Source organism: Mus caroli, unplaced genomic scaffold (genome assembly GCF_978045245.1).
Source record: "Mus caroli unplaced genomic scaffold, Mus_caroli_1 scaffold_2, whole genome shotgun sequence".
NCBI lineage: Eukaryota > Metazoa > Chordata > Mammalia > Rodentia > Muridae > Mus > Mus caroli.
Genome location: NW_028227257.1, coordinates 98,221,030 through 98,244,998, shown reverse-complemented (window position 1 = coordinate 98,244,998; position 23,969 = coordinate 98,221,030). Strand labels below are relative to the sequence as shown.

The window sequence follows — 23,969 nt, the reverse complement described above, 5'->3', positions numbered from 1 at the left end:
CCGCAGAGCAGAAGCTGCGGTCGCGTTGCTCCCCAACCCCCCAACCTCCGCCCGCACCTCGCAGGAGTCTCGCACTTGTAACCGGCCGTCGCCTCCCGGCCCCTGGCGGTCGCGACGCACTCCCACTCGTGGCCAGGCTGGCGCGGCCGTGGGTCCGGGCGGCGGGGGAGGCGCGGGGGAGGTGGCGGGTGACAGATGTACTCCTCTGACAGCTCTCAGTATCAGCCCAGTGGCTCCCTGCCATTGGCTCAGTGCGATGGACCGGCAACGCCGCGCACTATAATAACACTCATGCCTGCCAGCGGCAGCGACTGCGAGTGCGGGCACCCGGCGCGGGGGATGCTGCGACCGCTGCCTCTGCCGCGCGGGCGGCTCCCGCTGCCCGGCTGCGCCCTACAGCGCGGGCTCTGACCGCTCCCGCCCGGTCCCGCCCGGCCCGGCCCCCCTTGTGGCTGCATCCTCCCCAGGGGCTCCACGTCCCCGTTCCTATCTCCAGGCGAGCGCGGCCGGCATGCGGAGGCGGCAGGGCGCGCACAGCAGCCGGGCATAAGGAACCCGCGTGCCCGCCGCCAGCGCACGGCCGGCCGCTCGCCCTGCCGCGATCCTCAGCCCACCCTCCCGGCCCCGGCTGCGGCTGAGGGCGCGGGTGCGTGGAAGCGGCGGCTGCGGAGGAGAGGCGGCGGCTGCCCCATGGAGTGTTACTACATTGTCATCAGCTCCACGCATCTCAGCAACGGACACTTTCGCAACATCAAGGGAGTTTTCCGGGGCCCTCTCAGCAAGAACGGGAACAAAACTCTGGTAATTCATTCTCTCTCTCTCTCTCTCTCTCTCTCTCTCTCTCTCTCTCTCTCTCTCTCTCTCTCTCTCTCTCTCTCTCTCTCTCTCTCTCTCTCTCATCTAATAGGGCATATCCGGAGGGATGAGTTGACTGATGGATTTGGGAGCTTTAGTGATGTTTGGTTTGCAAAGAATTCATTTATTCCATTTATTTATCTGATGGGCGTGGGATGAGAATCCGGTGTAGGAAAGGAAGGAATCTTAGGAAAGCTCTGCCTAAATGTTTTCCTGACACTTCATGAAGCTCTCTGTCCACCACACTCCACAGTGCTGAAGATTATCAACCTCTCCTTCTTTCAACAGGACCTCCTAAAAATAGAAAGGATCACTAACCCCAAGTGATCCTGTGACATCTTTCAGTGTAAGCAGCTTAAAGGTGAATGGAGGTGTGGGTGTCTGATGGAGCAGCGAGCCATGTGGCTGGTAGCTTAGGGGAAGTGGCTGGCTTGAGTGAGGGTCTCGGAATGAGTTTGCTTCTTGGCTCTTGGCTCTTCGCTGAAGGACTGACAGGAAACTTCTCTCCTGAGAAGTTTTCTGTACGAAGCTAAGCAGAATATTCCCATCTGCCCACTACTTGCAGCTTGTCACACTTTAGAGTTTGGGGATATGGGTGGAAGGTGATCACTGTGTCACAAGTACAGACAGTAGGAAGCATGTTAGAAAACAAAACCCACACAGCTATTCTCACTGACAAGCACAGCTTGTCCTTCAGCACCCAGCAGGAAAAGCGCTCTTGATGAGTGGAAGATGTGCTGGGAGTAGCTTCCACTTTCCACCCAAATCCCATCGTCCACAAAGTCTCATCCACATCATCCACAAAGCCTCCCTACAGAACCAACTCTCATGAGCAAGGGTGTCAGGAGCAGTACACACTTCCCCAAAGGCAGAAAGCAGTAGCGTGGAGTCATGTTAGTATGTGCACTGAGAGTCCAGCCCAAGTCAGGTGGTAAAAGTGGAAGACTTTCTGAAGTCTGTGCCCACTGGCAGACTTTGCTCTAGATTTCTCCTAGTATTTATCTGAAAGGATAGGTAGAGTAAGTCAAGGACACACGTAGTCCAAAAGCGAATATAGTTTTTACAGCCCCACATTCTTTATATGTTTAAAAGTATATACACATTAATAAATAATTCCCTATTTTTTCGAGGATGAAAAGTTCTCATTTGAAGATTTAAGTGGATTGAGACACCCATGGGGTGCATTTGGATGTACTCTTTGATGTCTTTCTTGTTCAGGATGTGTTTATTTGCTCTTTCTGTTGCACTGAGAACCCATGCTTCAGTCTTCATTAGTTGAGTACTATAGGGTAGGCAGAGTCTAGAAGGATTATTGAAACTGTCTGGACTCTCAGAGAGGTCAGCTAATATTTTAAAGAGCCCTTTCTTCAACATTATACATTAAACTAAGTATAATTTAAGGATAAGCAAAAGAACTAGACAAGGGAGATACTTCCATTGTGTAGAGCTAAAACAGTAAAGAATTCACAGAAAAATGAGCAGTTATCTGCCAGCCCTGAACTTGTTACAGTGCTCTTCATTGTGCTGTTTCAGTCTCCTTAGACTTTCAAGGGACCAGATTTGCTGGTGGTGACTTATTTGCTGTGTATTTGAAGCTAATGAGTCCTTCCTCCCTCATGTTGACAAAGGGCAGATTAAATATGAATTTTGCCGGTGCAATCTCATGATTAAAATGGGCACATTAAAAGCAGCCACCTAAATGAGATGGATAAATCAAAATATATGTAGATGTCAGAAGCAATAAGCAGGAGAGATGCAGTATGAAATGAAGCACATAATGTTTCTCATGACTGTAATGACTGAAACTTGTAGGGGTGCTCATGACAGACCTTTCCAGACTTTTATAAGCTACCCTGTTTGAATTTACTGTGTGTGTGCGAATTTCATGATTTAAATATTCACAGCTGTAATCAACTCTATTTAACACAATTTCTTTATAGGGAATATATATTTATGTGCTCTAAGTACTTTTTAATGAGTTTTGTCAGTAAGAAAAATGAGATATATACTCACCCATAAGTATAGTTGGAGTGTCTAGATATATTGATAAGGAACTATGTTAAGTAATAAAGACTTGTTCAACTTATATAATGATGTATTCTTGTCAGGATCTAAAATTATTTGAGCCCTTATTACATGCTATAGTTTTTAATTAAAAATACTTCATCCAGAAATTTAAGAAATATGAAGCATAAATATTAACCTAAAATTGGCATATACCATATGATGAAAATCTTCAAGTTAAAATTGATACATTCAAGGTTGTCTGTTTTAATGTTTTAGTCTTTAAGTTAACAAGCAGTTGTATTAAATGTATAGAACATTTTAAAACCTACATTCATATATCAATAATGGAAACTTGTTTATATTCTTTTATAGTTTAATTTCTAATATAGGATTTTTCCTCTAAGATAAAGGAATTAGAATGGTGTCCATGTTTAATTTCAAGGAGATATAACTTAAGCCACTCACAGAAACAAATTAAATTTTCTCAAAGAAATTAAATTATTTTCAATGTCCAGTTGATTAATGTGTATTTCTTAATTTCTTCAAATTTCAGATTTAATGACAGCAATTTTATAACTTACACTTATTCCTGAGATTAACTAGCCATATAGAGCTTTCAATGTGGTGTGCTATTACAAATAAAAAGTTACTTGCAATACATCTACTTTATATAGATTCCAGTGTCATTGGCTTGTTGCTTCTGTCCTATATGCAATAAAGCATATCTATTAATGAATTCAATGGCAACTATGAGGAAGTCCACTCAAGAAATTAATCTCTTCTCATACTTAATCTGTGACTTCCTATAGCAAAAATGGCAGCTCTCCTGTAGAACGAAGACCTTGATGAGAAGGTATGGTTGTGTGTGTAATGCACCTATTTGTACCCCACTGTATCCACAGCATTTGAGAGTCTTGAACCTATTCATGAAATTTTCCAAATTAGCAATTTTAATACATTCAAAAGCCTCCGCTTACATAATGTCTTTGAAGAAAAAAAAAAAAGAATGGTAAAGTGACTTATTTGTGTCTGTTACAAACTACATAACTTAATATCATGGAATGAGAAATTAATCTTTTATTAGTGACACAAATTCTTGTAAGTAAAGTTTAGGATCTTGAATAAATCTTTTAAGCAGTCTGTTTTCAACTAGTTTGCATTAGAAACTGCATTTTTTGAATAAATTCATTTGTTAATAGAATTTTGCAATTTATACACAGAAATTATTTGACCTACTTATACATCTTAATGTTTTAATATATAATTAGATATGCAATATATATTTATGTCATTTCAATGTGTAGTATGAGTTTTGACATTAGGAACTTGAGATGTCATTATTTGTTATTGCATTGTGTCTATTAGTCGTTTGGAATTTTTATGTCTCATTTTGTGTTTAAATATCACTGAATTAAAGTACAAAAAATGAACCACTAGTGGTGGAAGATCACACAGTAAGCCAAGGTCATGATGCAGAATTTATGATATATTATAAATCATGGAGCATAAAAGGACAAGTGTGATAATTTAACTTAAAGATATTATTGTGTCATGTACAGTTGAGACCATTTTACTTTTCTTCTTGTTTCCAAGTACAGAGTAATAGTGCTAAATTAAAAATGAAAAATATGAATTTAGATGTATTTTGCTTCTTATCCTCAAGTGGGCAAACATCCCTAACTTTTTATCAAGGTTCTATAATGACCACCATTTTTGATATGGGAAGTCCCAGGCTCAGTAAGAAAAGAAGTTAATTTATTGATTGGTTTTCAGTTATTGCTATTTAGTTTATTCAACTGCACTGAGATGTTTCAGCTGCACCAAATTTCTAGAGGCACCAGTGATCTGTGTTTAATGTTCTTGCTCATTTTGATTCTCCTTTAAACTTTCTTCCCATTTTCCACATTTCTTGTAACTCAGGATATTTGTCTATGTATTAATTTTAAAGTACAGAAATATATTTTTCTTTAATTTGTGTGAGTAAGTTAGAAGTGACGAGATTTAGGTTGACCTTGATATATATACCATGTGGTCTTTTGTCATTTAAACTTAACTTGATTTTTCAAGCAATTCACTTACCTTTCCTATATCTCCTAGAAATTATGATTGAAAGGTTTCATTGACTCACTGAAACCTGTTTTAGGTACACCTTATGGCTCTAAGAGTGAAGATACCTATTTCTGAGTTTGGTGACATTGAAATATTAGTGTTGACAGATTACTATCTACAGAAGAGTTCATGGGTGAGGTTGGAATCAATCAGGTGATTGAGTAGAGTGTCCATAGACATCAGCTTTAAGAGCACACTCATACAGTGATAACATACTCTTGCAAGTATCTTTTAAAAATCATGCATTCAGTATTAATGACTATGTTGAATCTTTTTTTCTGAACTAAATATCCCATTTACTCTTTTCTGTTACTATAGCAAAACTTTATAGCATGTACATCCTTAGAGATATTATTCAAATGAGAAAAGTCACTAAATAATTAAAAGTTTATTTTCATGGCTCAACACATGTATGGAACACTATCAAGAAGAAATGCTTCTATTAAATAGTAAAACAACTCAATAACTATTTACGTAATTTGAGTAGTTACTTAGAATCTTGTCTCTACTCCTCAGATGTGCACCAATATTTTGTATATTATTGAAGTTGCCAATTGCATTTTAATCTAAAAATGCTGGAAAACCTAGTCCAACAATTTAATTGGGTTTTATACTGGGACTAACTTTTTATATTTATATTTATTGGGGCAGTTTTTTTTAGTATGTAGTGTTTTTAAAAATTAGAATTTCAGTATTAGTTGAAAATAATATTTTCTAGGTTATTACTTCTACACTGCTGTTTTATCTTTAATTATTTTAACACAGAATTTTTCTATGTAGTCCTGATTGTCCTAGAATTGTCTCTGTAGACTAGTTTGTCCTGGACCTCAGAGATCTGTTTTTATTGCTGGGTAGGGTTTTTATTTTTTAATATTACCTTCTCAAAATAATGACAACATTTAAATCTATGTATACTACCTATCAAAGTTTCCTATAGAGATATAAAATCACTTTTCAGTTTCTATATGTATTCTTCATTGGACTAACTCTAAGGAAGTGAAAAGTCTTAACATCATTTGAAGAACATTCATAATGTCTTCCATCTTCACTTGTCACATTTTGGTTGGATTAGTTGGCAGCAATATCTAGATCAGATATGTTAGGCAGTGTTAAGCATATAAGCAATAGAGGATGATACATTCCACATTTTACAAGTAACAAATTTTATCTGAGAATAAAGCTCAATGTTACATAACACAGTTACCATTCATGAAGTTTTGGACTCAATTTCTAACGTCAAAAATAAAAATAAAATAAAATTAAAAAAACATATTCAGTTAGGCTGCCAATACTTTAGGTATTTTCTTACTGTCTTTAGTATTTTCAAAATTAACTTTAAATGCAGTTTTAGCATGTAGTTATTGTTAAACACAATTTGAACCAAAAAGTTTAGTTTACTTAGGTGAAGACCATTTTATTAATGGCCTTATTAGACATTAAAATAATTAAATAATTAAAATAATTCTGATGATGCTACAACATTGTGATAGTTTCCTCTAGTGACCTACAGATGGAAGATAGTGCTATGGAAGAGGAATGCTGTGCTCTGGAAGTTTGATAAATCACTTCAGAGAATATAACAATTATAATTTCTGGCACGCTGTAACTTAAATTTAGGAAGGGATTATATGTTTCTGTCTATCACATTTAATGGTGCCAACCACAAGGAATATGATTAAAGTATAATTTTACTATATTTTCTTTCTGAAAATTCTATTGAAATCATTTAATATATTTCTTTTGATTTTAAAGGGAGTCTTGCATCCAAAATAAACAAACAAAACAAAACAAAACAAAAAACTAATGGTTATACTGTATAATGTATTTCTGATGGTGTTCGTAACTGACAAGGTTTCATTAATTTTTATAAATGTATTGTTCTCTACTTTCTAGCACAACATAAGATAAAGTGGGGGTAATAAATAATTAATACTTAATCTTAGTTGTTAAAGTAAATGTTGTCCATTACCGGATGTACTATTCTGAACTCTTTAATAATGGCTGGCTTCTTTGGAAGAAAGGTACATACTTTCCTCAATGTAAGTACAGTTCATACACTAAATGTTTGCAGTAGTAAAGCTGTGCTTCAATTCCTAGCAGTCTTAGTAAATGAGCTATGTAGAATTCAGTGTACACTAGCCACTCATCACCCAAATGCTAATTATATTGCGGTGATGAATTATGTAAATATAGTTAGCTTCTACTCTATTAACTTAAAGTTTTTTTATTAAATTGTTTTATTTATTTACATTTCAAATGTTGCTCCCTTCTCAGTACCCCCTTTCTGAGTTCCTTATTCTTTCCCCCCTTTTGTTTGGGTCTGAGAGGCTGTTCCCCCACCCACCCAGATAGCCTATAGATTTAGCCTATAGAAGCTGGTTTCATGTTGTTTGTTGATAGTCTATCAGATCAAACACTGAGGTTTATTATAAAAGAAGAAATTTTACTTTATGATTGCTCGTTCTGCTCTTGCTCATTTCTAGTCCACCAATCATTTCCACATTTCCAATGGACCACTCACTGCACTACAGAACTACTTCCTTCCTATACATCTTGTGTGTTTTGACACATGTACTCTCCCATACACAAAGAAGTCTACCATTTCTATGAATTAAATTACTCAAATAACTCTGATGTGCAAAACTTCAGCTCATAAAATGTTTTCAATAAGACAACTAAAATATGAAAATACAAAGAAGGTAGTTGGATGTAAGAGGAAATAAGTGAGTTAACGTTAACTCTAAAGGTTAAATCAAGAGCTGATTGTGACTCTTTCTGCTATTAATAAAAATCTTATGATTATTGTTTTATACACACACACACACAAACACTCATATATATTTCCTTCCTTCTTTCCTTCCTTCCTTCCTTCCTTCCTTCCTTCCTTCCTTCCTTGCTTCCTTCCTATAACATACCGTTATAATTATGCAAAGCATCACCCTTACTCTCTGTTATATCCCCACAGCTAATGACACGAATACTTCTTGAGGTAAAATATTAAGGTTTACTTTAAATGAAAGAAAAAATTATACTTAATCTTTAGTAGTGTATAATGCTTGGGTAGCATAAGGGTTTTTCTTAAGTATGTTTTAAATAGAATTGTTTAAAATTTCCATCTTTCAAAAAATTCTTCCTGAAAACACACAGAATTATGGTGATATGCACCAGCTCAAGGTTACCTCGATTATAGTTGTAGTGGAAGAATGTTGGTAGGTAACATTTGTCTTTACAAGGTAAAATATACTGTGGGAGACATGAACACTTATGAAGAAATCTCTGGACTTTTACTGTGATTAGAGCCCGTTTATGGTTATCTTAGCATTTGTCATGTTGATGGCAATTAGAACAGACTAGTAGGAGGCTGAAGGTTATATTCTATAGCGGATGAGATTATGTAGTAATGAGAAATGTTCTGTTTTCATCTGTGATAAGATATGACTGTGTGGCAGTCTGTGTCATCTCATTCCTAGGATGAAACCTTTGATGTTCTCCTGACTTTTTGACCCAGACAAGCTCCTGAGTGGAAGTTTTAGGAACTTCAATTTTTAGTCTCCGATAAGACAAGGAATGGGTGATCACAGAGACGAGTCAGAGGACAAGTTGATCAGAGCCCAGGCACCCAGACAAGGATTAAGGGACATCAGGGAAATGTGAATTCAAGATGGCACTTTAGGAATGTAAGAGTCAAGGAAAGTTATCAGACAGTATCACTGTGCAATGGTGGAAATATTTGTCCTCTTCACACTCACACACTGTCACTTTTGTAGATACTTTAGGAGTTGACATATTTTCCACTGAGACAATGTCGGGGTAGTCATGTTTTCAATATAGACTTTAGGTGGAATAAGAGTGAGAAATATGAAAATTTTGCGACTTATTGATAATAGACATTTATGACATTAAAAGAACATGAGCCAACAGTTTTAAGTCCTATGAAAATATAGAGAATTATATTGAAAATCATAACCTAGATAGGGAATGAAAGCTAGGAAATGAGGTAGAATTAGAGAATTCTGCGTTTCTTTGTTTCTTTGACCTTTAAAAATATATTTTGTAATTAAGATCTACCATTTTCCCTATTGCTTTCCCCCTCCAACAACTCCCATGTCTCTTACCTTGATGGGCTCATTTCTTGATTACTATTGTTACCAATATAACCATAGAGACATAAGCACACAAATATATAAATACAATCTGCTGAGTCTGTTATTGTTGTTTGTGTCCATACAATATCATGTCTGATGACTTTGTAATGGATAACCATCTCTCCTAGAGAACCTTCTCTAGGAGAGAATAATTCCCCAAATCCTAGCAGGCACGTGTTGCCTGTTGTTGTCTACAGGTGGGACCCCATGGAATTTCCTCATTTTGAATTAGTGTTTCTATTGATGTTGTCCTTGATCAGGTCTTGCTTAAGCAGCCATTTCTAGGAGACATAGTCTCACTGCCGACTTCCTGTTCCTCTGGCTCTTACAATCTTCCTGTTGTCCCTTCTTCATTGTTCCCTGAGGAGCCTGAAGTGCAAGAGCAGTGTTGTATATGTATCCCTTAGGGCTGGCTCCCCATGATCCAACCTATGGATGTTTGTTTTCTGTCCAGTTGTAGTTTTCTGTAATTTGCAAGAAGAGAAGCTTTTCTGTGAGGATTAAGAATGACTCTTATCTGTGGGTAGAAGAATAAGTTTCATAATATAGCTAGAAAGTATGCAGTTCTAGTATAGTTCCAATATAAATTCTCTTCTAGGATCTATGATTTCTTTAGATCCAGGTAGTTGTTTAGGTGTCCAGTACCAGACATCATTTTCCTGTTATTGAGGGCGCTTAAGTTCAATTAGACAGTTATTGTTTGTCCAAAACACATGAGTGCCACTGTATTACTTTTGTATATATCCTGCCATAGAGCTCATTGCTGTGATTCATAGGCTTCACAGCTGGATAAGAAAAATGGTTTCTCCCCCACCTTGGCAGCTTGCCATTTCTTTTCTTCTCCTACTCCTCCTTCTCCTTCCTTCGTCTCCTTTCCTCTTTTTTTCTCCTTCTGTACTGACCTCCAACTGCCTTGCTTATGAGAGTTCCCCTCTGCATTTTCCTTTCCCCCTTCATATTGCATGAATTTCTTATGATGAACAGTGTAACTGAAGGTCCAGTTAGATGAAGCATAGTAGACAGCGGAGGTGTTAGGATGGGGGAGGGTGACAAACAGGAGTCCTGTCAGAAGCTGCCAGAGTCTCTGTGTTCACTTTTTCTCTTCCTGTGAAGCTAACTCATGCATGATTTCTAAGATCCTGAGAACTTTTCTGGACTCTGTTGTTGTACTCTGAAAACAAATCATCTCTATTCTAACTACGAAAGTTGACTTCCCAAATTCAGCTGTTTGGGAGTCAAATTATTAATGATAACAAGTTCAGTCATAGTCCATATTGTTTTAAGCTGCAGAACCTGAGGCTGAGAATTCCCAAATGAAAATGCTGTGTATTGTCAGGTGTGGTGTGGGTTTCTTTCTGCACCTGTTATGTGCTCACATAGTAGAAAGAAGAGAGAAATGTGAGCTTATCTAACTCTTAAAACATGCACCAAGGTTGTGAAGGATTCATGATTGCAACCACTACCCCTAAAAAAGTAAATCTTCTAATGGCATTACATTTATTGGACTTTAATAAATGCATTTGGGAACAATCATTCGGTCAATAGTAACCATCCCTACTGTATGTAGTATTTGTGTTTCTCAGGCAAGAAATCTAAAATCATGGAATTCCACAACTGAGAATGTTTAGAAACTATTTGGTATTGTGAGTTTGGCCATGTACCTTACAAAGTATATGAAAATCAGGAGGCTTTGAATAACTTATTGGGAAGGGTTTTAAAGATAATAAATATTTCCTGAGTAAGTGTGTGTGTGTGTGTGTGTGTGTGTGTGTGTGAGAGAGAGAGAGAGAGAGAGAGAGAGAGAGAGAGAGAGAGAGAGAGAGAGTTTGTACATATATGTAAGGGGGGCTTAAATATGAAGCTTTACACTGTTTAATGAAAATGTGTCAGCTGACATAATTCCAGAAGTGTCTGTTCATTGGTCACTGTGATAGTTTGAATATGATTGGCCCAGGGAATGGCATGATTATGAGGTGTTGGCTTGTTGGAGTAGGTGTGACTTTGTTGGAAGATGTGGCTTTGTTGGAAGAAGTGATTCACAGTTGGGGTAGGCTTTGAGATGTTCCTCGCACAGACTGGAAGGACAGTTGGCTCCTAGCTTCCTTTGGATGAAGATGTAGAATTCTCAGCTCCTCCGGCACAGTGCCTGCCTGGACGCTGCCATGCTTCCAGCGGTGATGACAAATGGACTGAACCTAGAACCTGTAAGCCAGCCCCAATGCAATGTTATTCTTTGTAAGAATTGTCTTGGTCGTGGTGTCTTTTCACAGCAATGAAACTCTAAGAAACCTTCCTTACATATGGATGTCAATAATGCACAAAACATCCCAATTTGCATAGAATTTGATTTTGGAGATAAATAAGAACTCTAAGGAAACTTTCAGATATCAGTCATTTCTTTAATTTATAAATTTCATAAAAATCATTCTAAGCTAACTCCTTAGGGAAAAGTTTGGGGTTTCTTTTGCTGTCTCCAATGGTTTCTGTGTCCATGGTAAAAAGCCTTCAAGGTCTTTTATCACTGAAGTTCTGACTTTACAAAATTAATATTTACACTAGGGGGCGACATAACATTTCCTCTTGCTTCACGTTTCAAACAGTAAATATCCCCAAATTAATAAACATGTCAAAAATAATTATCACTGTTTTATTAGTTTAAAGTCATTCTTAATTTTCATTATATAAAGACGATAATGGTGTGATGTGTCTATTACATGTTTTATCCCAGTGCTTATCCCCATGTTAATTTGTGACAGTTCTCTACCTTAGTCACATGTATTACATAAAGTAAAATCATGGTAACATGGAATGTATGTCAAAAAGCCCTTGGCAGGCAGTCAATCTTGACTTTGAAAGTGCCAGTTTTGCATTTTGAAATTGCGGTTTGTGGGTTCTCCTTAGTATTTTCAATGTAGTAGCTTTATAATTTTCAATGGCAATTTTATTTCAATTTTTAATTAATTTATAATCTAGTTCAATTGAAACTTACAAGGACTGCTCAATTACTCAAAGTTAGAGTAGCATAATGACTGTCATTTTGAAAGAAAAACAGCTAAACTATGAAAGAATATGTGAAATTATGAAATGTCTTGCTTTTGTCCTACTGTCTCTCTAGATTTTTTATGGAAAACTGCAGAATCAGTGAGGTCTCTTCTATTTTTATTAGAGTGTGTGTTCCTATAGAGAATGACAAGATTCATTAATTTTTACGCATGAATTATATGTTTAATCTTTCATCATCAAAAAAGATAAAGGAAATTATATGAAAATATTTGTGAGTGAATAGTTGTAGCCTTTACCAAGCATTCCCATAAGAAGAGAATTAACCTATCTTGACCGAAAGGGGGTTGTTACATACAATCACATTGGTGTATTTCTATTGCTAATCACTGTGCAATTATTGATGCAATATAAAAGAGACATTTTACTTAGACATCATCACTTAGAAGAATGGATACTATGATCCCTGTTCTCATTAAAACACCCAGGAGACTAGTTTACATGTAGGCTAATAGTAACAGCATTTCAGAAATGCATACCACATACCACTCTTCTAGTAAACTGTATTGAAGACAATTTATTTTCATATCATCCTATAGGATAGGGCAAGTGAAGTAAATAACAATGAAACATCAAAGTAAATTGATCAATTTTGCTATAATGCCTAGCATATTTTAATGACAAAAGATAATGTGAGAATGTTGTTTACTTGTTATATATAATCACTCTAATTAAAATACTATATCAACAATTCAATTCACATATGCTTTATAACCTATAGAAACTTTAAAGACAATCTTCTTTTGTCTCAGTTTCCTAAGTCAAATCTGGACAATGTGCTTTCACGGCTCCTGGGAAGACAGACAGGCACATGTACACTCTGAGAAAAGTCTTTTTCTTTCTCTTCTTGTTTCCCCTCTTCCCTCCTAGATGTTAACCCTTTCCTTCCATGCATGCTTCCAACATACACTTAGCTCCTAATAGAAGAAGATGTTGTTTTTCTGTTAAGCTTTAAATGTAATATGTTTTCCTCAGGAAATTCACAGAAATCTAGAAACCTTGGCCAAGGCCACTGGGAAAACATTCTTTTCTGAAAGCAAGAAAACAAAAGTCAAAGATCAGAAACAAAAAGAAGACATACTGTTTATAAAGTCAATTGATATATCAGAGCTCTTCATGTTCATATGATACAGAAAAATTATAATTAATCTAGTAGACAAAGCTTCAGAGTCCTCATGATTTAAGAAATTAGAAGCAATGGGGATGGGAGTGGAAGAAAGGAAGAAGATAAAAAGGAGATGGTAAAAGGATTGAGGGGGAGAAAGCAAAATCATTTAAGAGGAATGCCAGCTTCTATGAGACCTATATTAACTTAAATAACAGTATGGTTGCATGTCAGGATTACCAAGCCCCAAGCTAGTTTAGGCTGCGATCCTGCATGTTTGTTAGTGACACCATTCTTAAGCCTCATAATTATTCTCATTTGAAAGGTAACCTACACAGTTATGCACTATTCTAAAAACACCCACAATGGCAGAAATATATTCTCTATGCTGGTCAGCATTCTTTTGGATTTCAGCAAAGATACCATTTGTAGAGCATGTCTTCAACATACTCAGTTATTTTCTCAGCAACCGCAAGATTAGTAATCGAGAGTGAAGTAGTGAATCTAATTACCCTTGCTTCCTCTTTCTGGCAAACTATTTTAGCCATGTGGCTTAGAAGGGCTATTCTGTGACAGAACATGATGACAGAGTCTATTGAAGAATCTCTAAGGAAATTTAGATGAATGGGCAAATTGAGTGAAAGTATTGTTTAAAGAGTAAAAGAAAAAAAAAACCAAGGGATAAAAGGTGGAGAAGTGCCAATTCATGTTTAGTACATCACAACTGTTAGATTTAATTATTTTTATTTTTGGAGATTATAATTCCATCATTCCCTTATCACTTTCCTCCATCCAAATCTTCCAAAATGCATATCTCTCCACGCACTCTTTCAACTTCATGTTCTCTTTTACATCAATTATTGTATATAGATATAGATAGATAGATACACACACACACACACAAACAGATAATACAACTTGCTTAGTCCATATAATATTATTTGTGCATATGTTTTCGAAGGCCGATTATTGGATATTTGATTACCAGTTGGTGTGCTCTTCCCTTGGGGAGACTTTTCTCAGGTTCTCAGCATGCCTTGTATACATGCAAATTTCTGTGTAGGGTTGATGCCTCTTTGGGGCATATCTACTCTTGTTCTTGTTCTTTTTCTGCTAATGGCTTGGCATTCATGTTGGTAAGACTTTGTAGGTGTAGTTGAGCACAGGGTCCCAAATGAAAGAGCTACAGAAAGGACCCAAGGAGCTGAAGGGGTTTTCAGCTCCATAGGAGGAACAACAATATGAACTAACCAGTACCTCCAGAGCTCCCTGGGACTAAACCACCAACCAAAGAAAACACATGGTGGGACTCATGGCTCTAGGTGTATATGTAGCAGAGGATGGCATAGTTGGTCATCAAAGGGAGGAAAGGATCTTGGTTCTGTGAAGATTCAATGCTCCAGTATAGGGGAATGCCTGGTCCAGGAAGTGGGAGTGGGCAGGTGGTTGGTGAGCAGGTGGAGGTGGCAGGGATAGGGGATTTTAGGTGGGGAAACTAGGAAAAGGGCTAACATTTGAAATGTAAAAGAATAAAATATCAAACTTTAAAAAAAAGAAAGAAGACAAACTCTGCTTCTGGCTTTTAACAATATTGCTGACTTCTTTTCACAGTGATCTTTGAGTCTAAAGTGAAGGACTGGTATTGTAAATGTAAGGACTGGGAAAGGCTCACAGCTTTGCATTTTGATTAGCTGTAGTTTCCTGTAATGGTCTCTGCTGTTGTAAAGGAAAGTTTTCTTATTAGGGTCGAGAGGACTACTATCCTTATTTATATCTATGTTTAATATCAAATAAGAATGTAGTTAGAGATTATGCTGACTTTAAAAAGTGGCAGCTGACTTATGTTTACAGAAAATAAAAATGCTATTTGAAATAGTACTTGTTCTTCTGACTTCCCAAAATGTATGGATACATACCTTTCACTTAAACATGAGAAATCAAGTTAGACTAGAGTAAGTGATTAAACAAACTCAAGAAAATTAATGACAGAAAATTGGCCAGAAAAAAAGGGATGGGGCATAGATAGACTGGAAGTAAACACGTACCTTATTCTATGCAATTCTAAAGTGCCAATAAAAACCTAGATGGTTTTCATTAACATCTGAGTATTCTGAAAATGTGTGCTGTACAGCACTACTGAATTTTAGTACCTGTGGGTACAGTTCAGGAATCTAATTTTTCTAAAGGTAGGCAGGCGACTCCTGCTTTTCTGGGATAATATTCATCTGGCTGGGTTTCAATGGAATCTTTCCAGAAGTATTTTAGATGTCAGCCATTCTTATTTAGCATGAGAAATGAAGTCCTGCTCTGCCCATCACTCACCTGACAGCATCACAATGGTTGCCTTTTAGAGGCAGAAGAAATAAGTTGGGTTTTTTTCCTTTCTTTTTTTCTTTTCTTTTTTTTTTTGTTACTTAAAAAGAAGAAAACCATAAAAACGTTTAGTTTGAATAATAAAAAACATTTTAAAGGTAACAGTCTAATGTTCACAGAAAGGATGGAAATACAAAGCTTCACTTTCAAAGAAGAAAAAGAGACAGTTGTAAATACAACCTTTACAGGAAAAGTCAATTAATGTCAATTTCCTTTCAAACACCTTTGAAGATTATGTTCATGTAGAAATTAGATATAATGTATTTGATATCATTTCATACATTTCCTATGTGTAGTAATTGAGTTTAATATCAAAGGAATTATTTAGTGAATAAATTGAGAAAAGCATCATGTAATTTAATAGAAGCAAATATATGGAAGCGAAGAGTTTCATGAAATATAATTCTAGATTTTTTTAAGTGAAAATCATACCAAAGGTTGGTCATTGAAAACATGAATTTATTTAAAAAATCAGCAAAACAAATATATACCAATTATACTCTTGTAAATAGAACACATTAAAATCAGAATTTCCTGTTGGTATTCATGGTGTTGTTCCCATGAATGGAACCATCTTTGTTCATTGTCACAGGTTTTAGTTATGTTTACCTGTATTAGGATCAATTCTGCACTGAATGTCCTGTGATTGGTTCTGCTACTTATCAAAAACTTTGGCTTATATTTACCTAAAAAAAACATAACTAACTTACTTTCAGATCCCAGGAACAAGCCCATTATTTTCTTTATTGTTTAAGCATTTATCTTGTGCCATATTGAATGCTAAAGACTTACTGATAATATCACGAGGCCTATTTAATTTATTTTTTATGAAAATTCTTATAAATGAATAAAACAGCTTAAATACTCTGGACTAGGCAATCTTCACTCTCTACATTTTTTTTATGGATACTACAGAAAGTACATAAGACAATTTGAGAGTACTTTGATCAGGACAAATGTATATCCATGCCCTTTCTATCTGTTATAAATTTGCCTGTTTGTTTGTTTGTTTGAAGCTGAGGTCTGAGCCTAGAGCTTTGAGGTTAGTTGGCAAGTAATCTACCACTGAGCTAGATCCCTACCACCATCATATCTTCTAGCTTAGTGCAGAAGAAACACATAATTTCTCACAGCTTGCAAAACATAGATATCAAAAAGTCACAAAGATTGAGAATCAGGAAACTTATAAGCGTATCATATATCACTCTGAGATATAATTTTGCCTGCAAATGATTTCTTTTATTTTAAAATTTAGTTTTATAAACTTTTATATTTCTGTATATATTTTTTATATGTGTTCATTGTACACTAAGATATACATGTGAACATATTCCTATGGAGGCCAGTAGCTGATGCAATTGTGTCTTACTCTAGATATCTTAACCTTATTTAGTTAAATTATGATAATTATATCATGTTTATGGGCGTTTTGCCTGCATGCATGTCTGTGCATGACCTATAGGGCCTGCCTGCAGAGTCCAGAGGAGAGTCTGGGAACGCTCTATAGAGTGACAAACAGTTGAGCTCTGTCTTGTGGATGCTGGAGATTGAACCCATGACTTCTGTAAGATGAGCTAGTGCCCTAAACCATTCACTCACCTGTCCCATTCCTCCTTATTTTTTGAGACAAGATCTTTTGCTGAACCTGGGGATTACAGATTTAAAAAAAAAATTACTGGCCACCATTCCTAGGGCTTCCCTTGGCTCTGACTTCCTGGGATCACAGGAGAACATCTTTATGCCCGACTTATATTTATGGGAGATCTGAATTCAGGTCCCCATGTTTAAGGTATATATGCTTTATGTAATGAGTCATCTTTCCAATGTCCTTACTGATTTTTTTTTCCTGTTTTGAGTATTCAAGTCTATAGAGTTAATTAAAATAGGAAGTCTTGTCCATTTGTTAGCTCACCAAGAAGTGTTTCTCAAACACATTACCATGCTTCTTTTACTTCTTAGGACGATGAATTGAACAGAAGCTAAATAAGATTAAGTGAAGTACCAAATAATATGCTTCATGTGCATTATGTATTGTATCAAGACAGAAAAAATGCATTATTTAGTAAAAGACAGTATGAATTTAGTCGAAGTTAGAGGTTAAAATATTTTCTTGGTACTTGCAACTCACTTTGAAATTTTTTTCTCAGCATTTTTTATTCCTAGTGTTTGCAATTTTCTCTTTACTAACTATTAAGAATAATAAATGTTCATACACTAAAGCGGATAAAGAATTACTTCCACAGAGTTCAGAGCTGCAAGTACAACAACAGTTTCTGGAATATGTTATTGAATTTTTTCACTCAGAGGAATAAGATAACAGCAGCTGCCCATTTCCCAATCACTGGGCTTTGCTCTGCATGCTGGCAGAAGGCTGCCTTTCATACTCAGGCAGTTCATAATGTACAGGTTATCACTCTATCTTTCTCAGGAGATTATTTTCAGAGAGAACACGAGAACACAGTGGACCCAAAGCCAGTTAATACATATTTGGTGAATGCCGGTGCTTCCAAATATATTTCTCCTAATTGCTGGCTGTGCTGCAGAAGAAAGGGAGGAAGAATGCCAGTCGCAGGGACGAGAACAGCACATAGGAATATGGAAGTAGTCATTGGGAGAGGCCTTATGAGCATCCCTTCCTATGAACTGTAAAGATATTTTCTAGTGTTTCTGTCATCAGCAATTTATTCCAAAACTAATTTGGCCAAAATTTAAACTGCCAATGTAGTTAGAGACGTCTGTTTTATTTTTTGTCTTTTAAAAATATTTTAATAATTTAAAATTTTTTCAGATTATAGTATAATTACAACATTTCTCCTGTTTCTTTGCTTCCCTCCAAAGTCTCCCTGTTCCTTCCCTCTTCAAATTTGTGGACTCCTTTTCTTAAACTGTTCAGCTGATTGTAAGAGCTAGAGGTGGTAGATGCTCGAGTGAACTAACACTTTCCAGATACAAAAGGTCCAGAGACTCTGACAGCAAATGCAAGACCAGCAGAAGTTCAAACCAGGAAAACAACAACAACAACAACAACAACAACAACAACAACAACCCACCACCAACAACAACAAAAATAACTAGCTAGGGGAACAGGAAGAGGAATCTCATGTTCCACAACTAAAAACAGAAAGCTACTTACAACTGATATCTACTGGTAAAGTGAAATCAGTTTTCCCAATGGTGTGTCAATAGGTATCTCAATGAAACTTGAGGGCCGGTCACTTGAGGGTAGCAGTGAGCTCTTCAACAAAGAACAGACTACATTTATGGTGTGTGTGTGTGTGTGTGTGTGTGTGTGTGTGTGTGTGTGTGTGTGTGTTTGATAATGTCTTGTTTTTGTTGTTTTGTCTTACTGTATTTTTTTTTTAGTTTTTAATTAAAAAAAATAGATTGTTTTTTGTTTGTTTGTTTTTGAGAGAGACAGAGACAATGCTAACTGGAGTATACAGTGGAGTTAGGATTATGTTGAAGGAATTTGGGAAGGGAAGAATGGCTAAAATATATTGTAAAGAAACAGATTCCTGGTTTGATTTAAAATGAATTAACCGGGATAAGAGGATGCAATATTCTCCTCCTTTCTAGTGGTTGCTTAGTTATCAAGGTAGACACTCTTACATCTTTTTCCTCCAAGGCCTGTTGAAAGCCATGCTCAGGGACAGTAAGCCTTTACTGTCAGTGGATTCACAGACCAAGAGAGAGAGAGAGAGAGAGATAATTTGAAGGGGAGAAAGAAATGCCCAGTGAAATAATAGATGCAATGTATTCCCTGTAGAAGAGACCTAGTTTTGGTGGGGTTAAAGAGAAATATACTGTTTGCTTCTTTGATTCCACTTAATTTAAAGACAGATGATCTAGTGGTTACATTTTAAAAGAGAAAAATACACTCATATCCTATTGTCTCCCCTTGTAGAGATTCTTCAGCAAGCGGAGAGTTGCTTTGTATTAACCAGTTGGGATCAGAATTGTCCATTTTAACTAAACTTTTATGCATTTTAGTTTTCAGCAAATTGAATTTATAAATATCAAGGATGTTTAATAGATGACAGAAAAATAAATATATAATGAAACAGTTGAAATTCTTTCATTTTGGCCAGTTTTGAAATTTAAGAAAATTATAATATATGCAAAGTAAAATACATGTAAAATAATTTAAAACTCCACAACACCCTTTAACATTTTATACATATGTTTGTTATACAGGAGAACCTAGATGAGCAGTTTTCCTCATAAAATATTTTTCTACTTTAATCCAGCTATTGATTTTTGAACATATATTTATACTTAGGGTAAAAATGATAAGCATAGCAACTTTCTAATAAAATGACTTATAAGCTTCATATTGTTATCAGCAGCAAGATAAATTCTATTATCAGCATTTATATTGCTAACCATGTATGTGTGTATTTTGTATGTAATTGTACAATTTTCTTAAACTATTTTTTAAATTTTTTATTAATTTAGTGTATATGAATGCTATATCTACACATACACCTATATGCCAGAAGTAGGCATAAGATTCCATTATAGATGGTTGTGAGTGACCATGTGGTTGATGGAAATTGAACTCAGTACCTTTGGAAGAGCCACCCATGCCCTTAACTGTTGAGCCATCTCTCCAGCCTATAATTGTGCAAATTTTATCTATGTCTTTAAATGAACAAACTGATACAAAAATAAGATCATAAATTGGAGATTTAAAGACTTTCTGAGAATTTCACCAGTGTAACTATAGACATAACACAGCTAACTTAGTGTGTATATATTTATTGTTTCCACATGCCATCAGGCCTTATATCAGTCACTGTTGATTCAATGTTAGATAAAGAGTGTATGTGTTTTCACAAAGTATAGTTAGTGCAGTGGACTCCAATACAAAGTGCCTGAACTTTAGATAATGTGCAGTGTATTTCGCTGGGGATAAGTTTAAATATTAAGAGTAACTTTGATATGTATAATTATCATATTTTAAATATTTCAGTAGAGTTTTACTATATATTGTATCAGCTGTGTGTATTACATTCATTTAAAAGTCTTAATAGGGCTGTGATATCAAGGAGATTCAACGTGTTATTAGGATTAAAAAATGAATAGGATAAAATGAAATATCTTGTCATGCTCAAAGTAAACCATTTAGAAGATAGACTGCTGACCTTAACTTAGTGTAACCTTTGGTGTGTGGAGCAATACAGGCATATTCTCAGGTCTGTGCATTGGCTCAGTCTACTCTGTCAGGGTCATATTTGAGAACTGTTCACTTATACTTGCCTTGTAAGTGGCATTCAACTTTAGATAATCTATCTGAGATCTGGACATTATGTTGACCAGGCTGGTATAGAATTCACATGTGGAGATTATTGGTAGAGTATAATGATAACTACAAGTCAGACAGTAAATATGACATTAATAGCTTTGATTGTTTATCCAACTCCTCAGTAAAATTCAGCAAATGCTAGCCATCCCAAAAGAACATAGGAATTTTGAAAACAATATGTTATTAATCTACGCAGTGGATTTTATATTTGTTTTCCTTAAGAGCAAAGGTTTCTCTTCCAGAGAACCATGATTAGGTTACCAGTACATGTATGTTGGGTATCCACCATCGGTAACTCCACTGTCAAGGGACCTTACGCCTTCTTTTGACTTACATGGGCACAAGGAGCACAGGATATGCACATACACACATACAACCAAACACTCACACATGAAAGGAAATAAATAAATCTCCAAAGAAGAATCCACTTCTGAAAGTTTACCTGTGAGGCAAGTGGAATCCTGTCACCAGACAGAAAACCTTGTAAGGTGGAAGAGATCAAGGAACCCTAGAAATTCTCATAACTGAGAACAGTAGGACCCTAAACAGATTCCTGTCCTGGTTGAATATGTTCACAACCAGATTCCTGTCCTGGAGCATGTGACCACGACACCCCACCAAGAAGATCATGACAACTTGTCACCTAGCAAAGAGCCCAGAATTCCCCATGTTATTGGGGGATCTAGATGAGCCCTGAGAGTTTAGTCAATAAGCTATCATTCCAGGGCATTTCTTCCTGCAAAGGGTACTTAATCACAGGTCAGAATTAATCCCTGAGCAAGTCATATGCACCCTTGTTAAACAGTTTGAACAAGCAAAGACTGCCTCACTCATAAAAAACCACACAGCTTAAGTCACTTGCAGAAGGCCCCTCTGCTCTCCTGACCGGCACCCTGTGCTAATCCAGATCCCCGACCTCCAACCCCTGCTTACCTCAGAACTAGGAGCCCCAGTTTTCAACTCCTCTTGGTTCCCAGCAGTGTCTGAGTACATAGGAGCATGAGAACTACAACCTCAGTCTTCGTCCAAGCCATTTCTCATCTGGAGAGACTCGGTATTGAGCCCCTGTCTTAGGCTGTGTTCCTTCTCCCTTGAGCCCTACAAACTGATGGTGGTGAGAAAGGAAAGTAGCTGAGGGTCCCTGCATTTCCAATCCCCAAGAGTAGTGTCCTAACAGCCCAGTGGCTTGTTTTAAAATGCAGATCCACGGTTGCCTCTGACCTTTTACAAGTGTGTCATCTGTATGAATACACCACACATGCATACACAAGTGCATACATACATACTCACACGCTATAAATAAATTTATAAAATTAAATAAACCTAACATGAATTAACAAGTATTCGTTGAAAACTATTTATGAAATATGTATGGTTTTGGAAAATGCATATTTAGAATAATCTAGAAGATCAAACATCTAGAATTATTAAATTCTCGAGTATTTTGTTGTCAGTCTAATAAATTCATGTAAAGTTTAAACGATGTTATATAATAGTATGATATTTACTCTTGAATTAGTTGTTCTAAGGTACACTTATGTTATTAATCTTTGTGGATAAGCTAGGAAAAATTAAAGCTCATCAAAACTACATTCCAAGTATTATTTCATTAATTAATTTATCTATTCTTTAAAGATGGTCTTTTATTAAATTTGTTCTTAAATAATTTTACACACATAAAGCTTATTCATAACTCTCGTACATACCTTCTGTCACCCCTGTTAACCACCCCACTTCTCTTAAATCTCTAATTATCATGAATGGTCTGGAGATCCTTTTGGAACATTCTAAGCTGGGAATACACAGTAAAATACAGTGGTTCCTCTCCCCCCAGACTCTCTCCATGTCTTCTTTCCCATGCCTCGCTGGGTTGTTGAGAGGACTGATCTTGTGGGATGCCAGTGAAAACTACTATAGCTGTGAGTTAATGATCACACTCGTATCAAGCCTGAACACCTGCTACAGTTGTGAGCTAATGATTACACCTTTATCAAGCTTGAATACATGCTTATTTTACTTTTGTGATATTGTCTCCCCTCCCCAAATAGTCAATATAGAACTTTCAATCATGTAACTGGTTTCCACATTGTTTTTGCTTGCTGACTCAGTGGTAAGAGTCACTGTCTGCTATTCCAGAGGACCCAGATTCAATTCTCAGTACCCACTAGGCAGCTCACAACTGTCTGTAACTCTAGTTCAAGGGGTTGGTTCTGCCAAGTATTTATAAGAAATACATAATGGATATCAAAATAACTATAGATTATAAAAGGAAATTAGAGTTTCAGATAATTGCACTTAAGATATATTTTTTATTAATTGTACAACATTAAGGTCAAGCATGCTTTAAAACATATATATGCTTGAGCACGCATGTATGCACACATAAATCCCAGAGGCATCATGCTGTAGTAGCACTATTAAGATTATAAATGAACCTTTGTCAAGACGGTGATATATGTAGGTCAGTAGCAGATTCTATTTCCATTTCAGCCAAAATAAGTAAAATGTCTAATTTAAAAAGAAAACTATAAAAATATATTTGTGTAATAATATGAAGAAATAAATATGTTAAATGGAACAACCAAATGGACTGAGAATTATCAGAAATGGCCTGAGAAGCTTAAAGCATATTTACTAAGGCAAGAGCAATTATCATTAAATGATGTATCACTTTTACAAGTGACACATGAACACAATATCAAAAAAAAATGCACATTTATTATGTTTCTCACACTGATCGACAAGGCCAATAAAAATCCTGTTGAATTATTTTTTTCAACTACCAACTAGTCAGGGGTTTATTAAATATCTTTTTATTCAGATAGTCTTTCTGATTATGTTGAAGTAAAATACAATAAAGTGTTTTCAAAACAATATGAACATATTGAACATCAATAAGTGGGAGTGAAAATGACATATTTTATCTGTTTTACCACAATATACAAGCCAACAATTAATGCAAGAATCCTATAGTCTAGCTACAAACACAATATATCCATACTACCTTCAA

The 23,969-nt window shown here is 36.1% G+C and overlaps 1 protein-coding gene across 1 annotated transcript in view; it reads left to right on the top strand.

Annotated features, from left to right (window-relative positions):
- Positions 1-387: 387 nt before the first annotated feature.
- Positions 388-23,969, top strand: part of Znf804a (zinc finger protein 804A) — a 207,866-nt gene continuing 184,284 nt past the window's right edge. Inside the window, exon 1 of the mRNA XM_021156869.3 lies at positions 388-801. Within this exon, the coding sequence (XP_021012528.1) occupies positions 691-801 (111 nt within the window). The 5' untranslated portion in view covers positions 388-690. The remainder of the gene's footprint in view (positions 802-23,969) is intronic.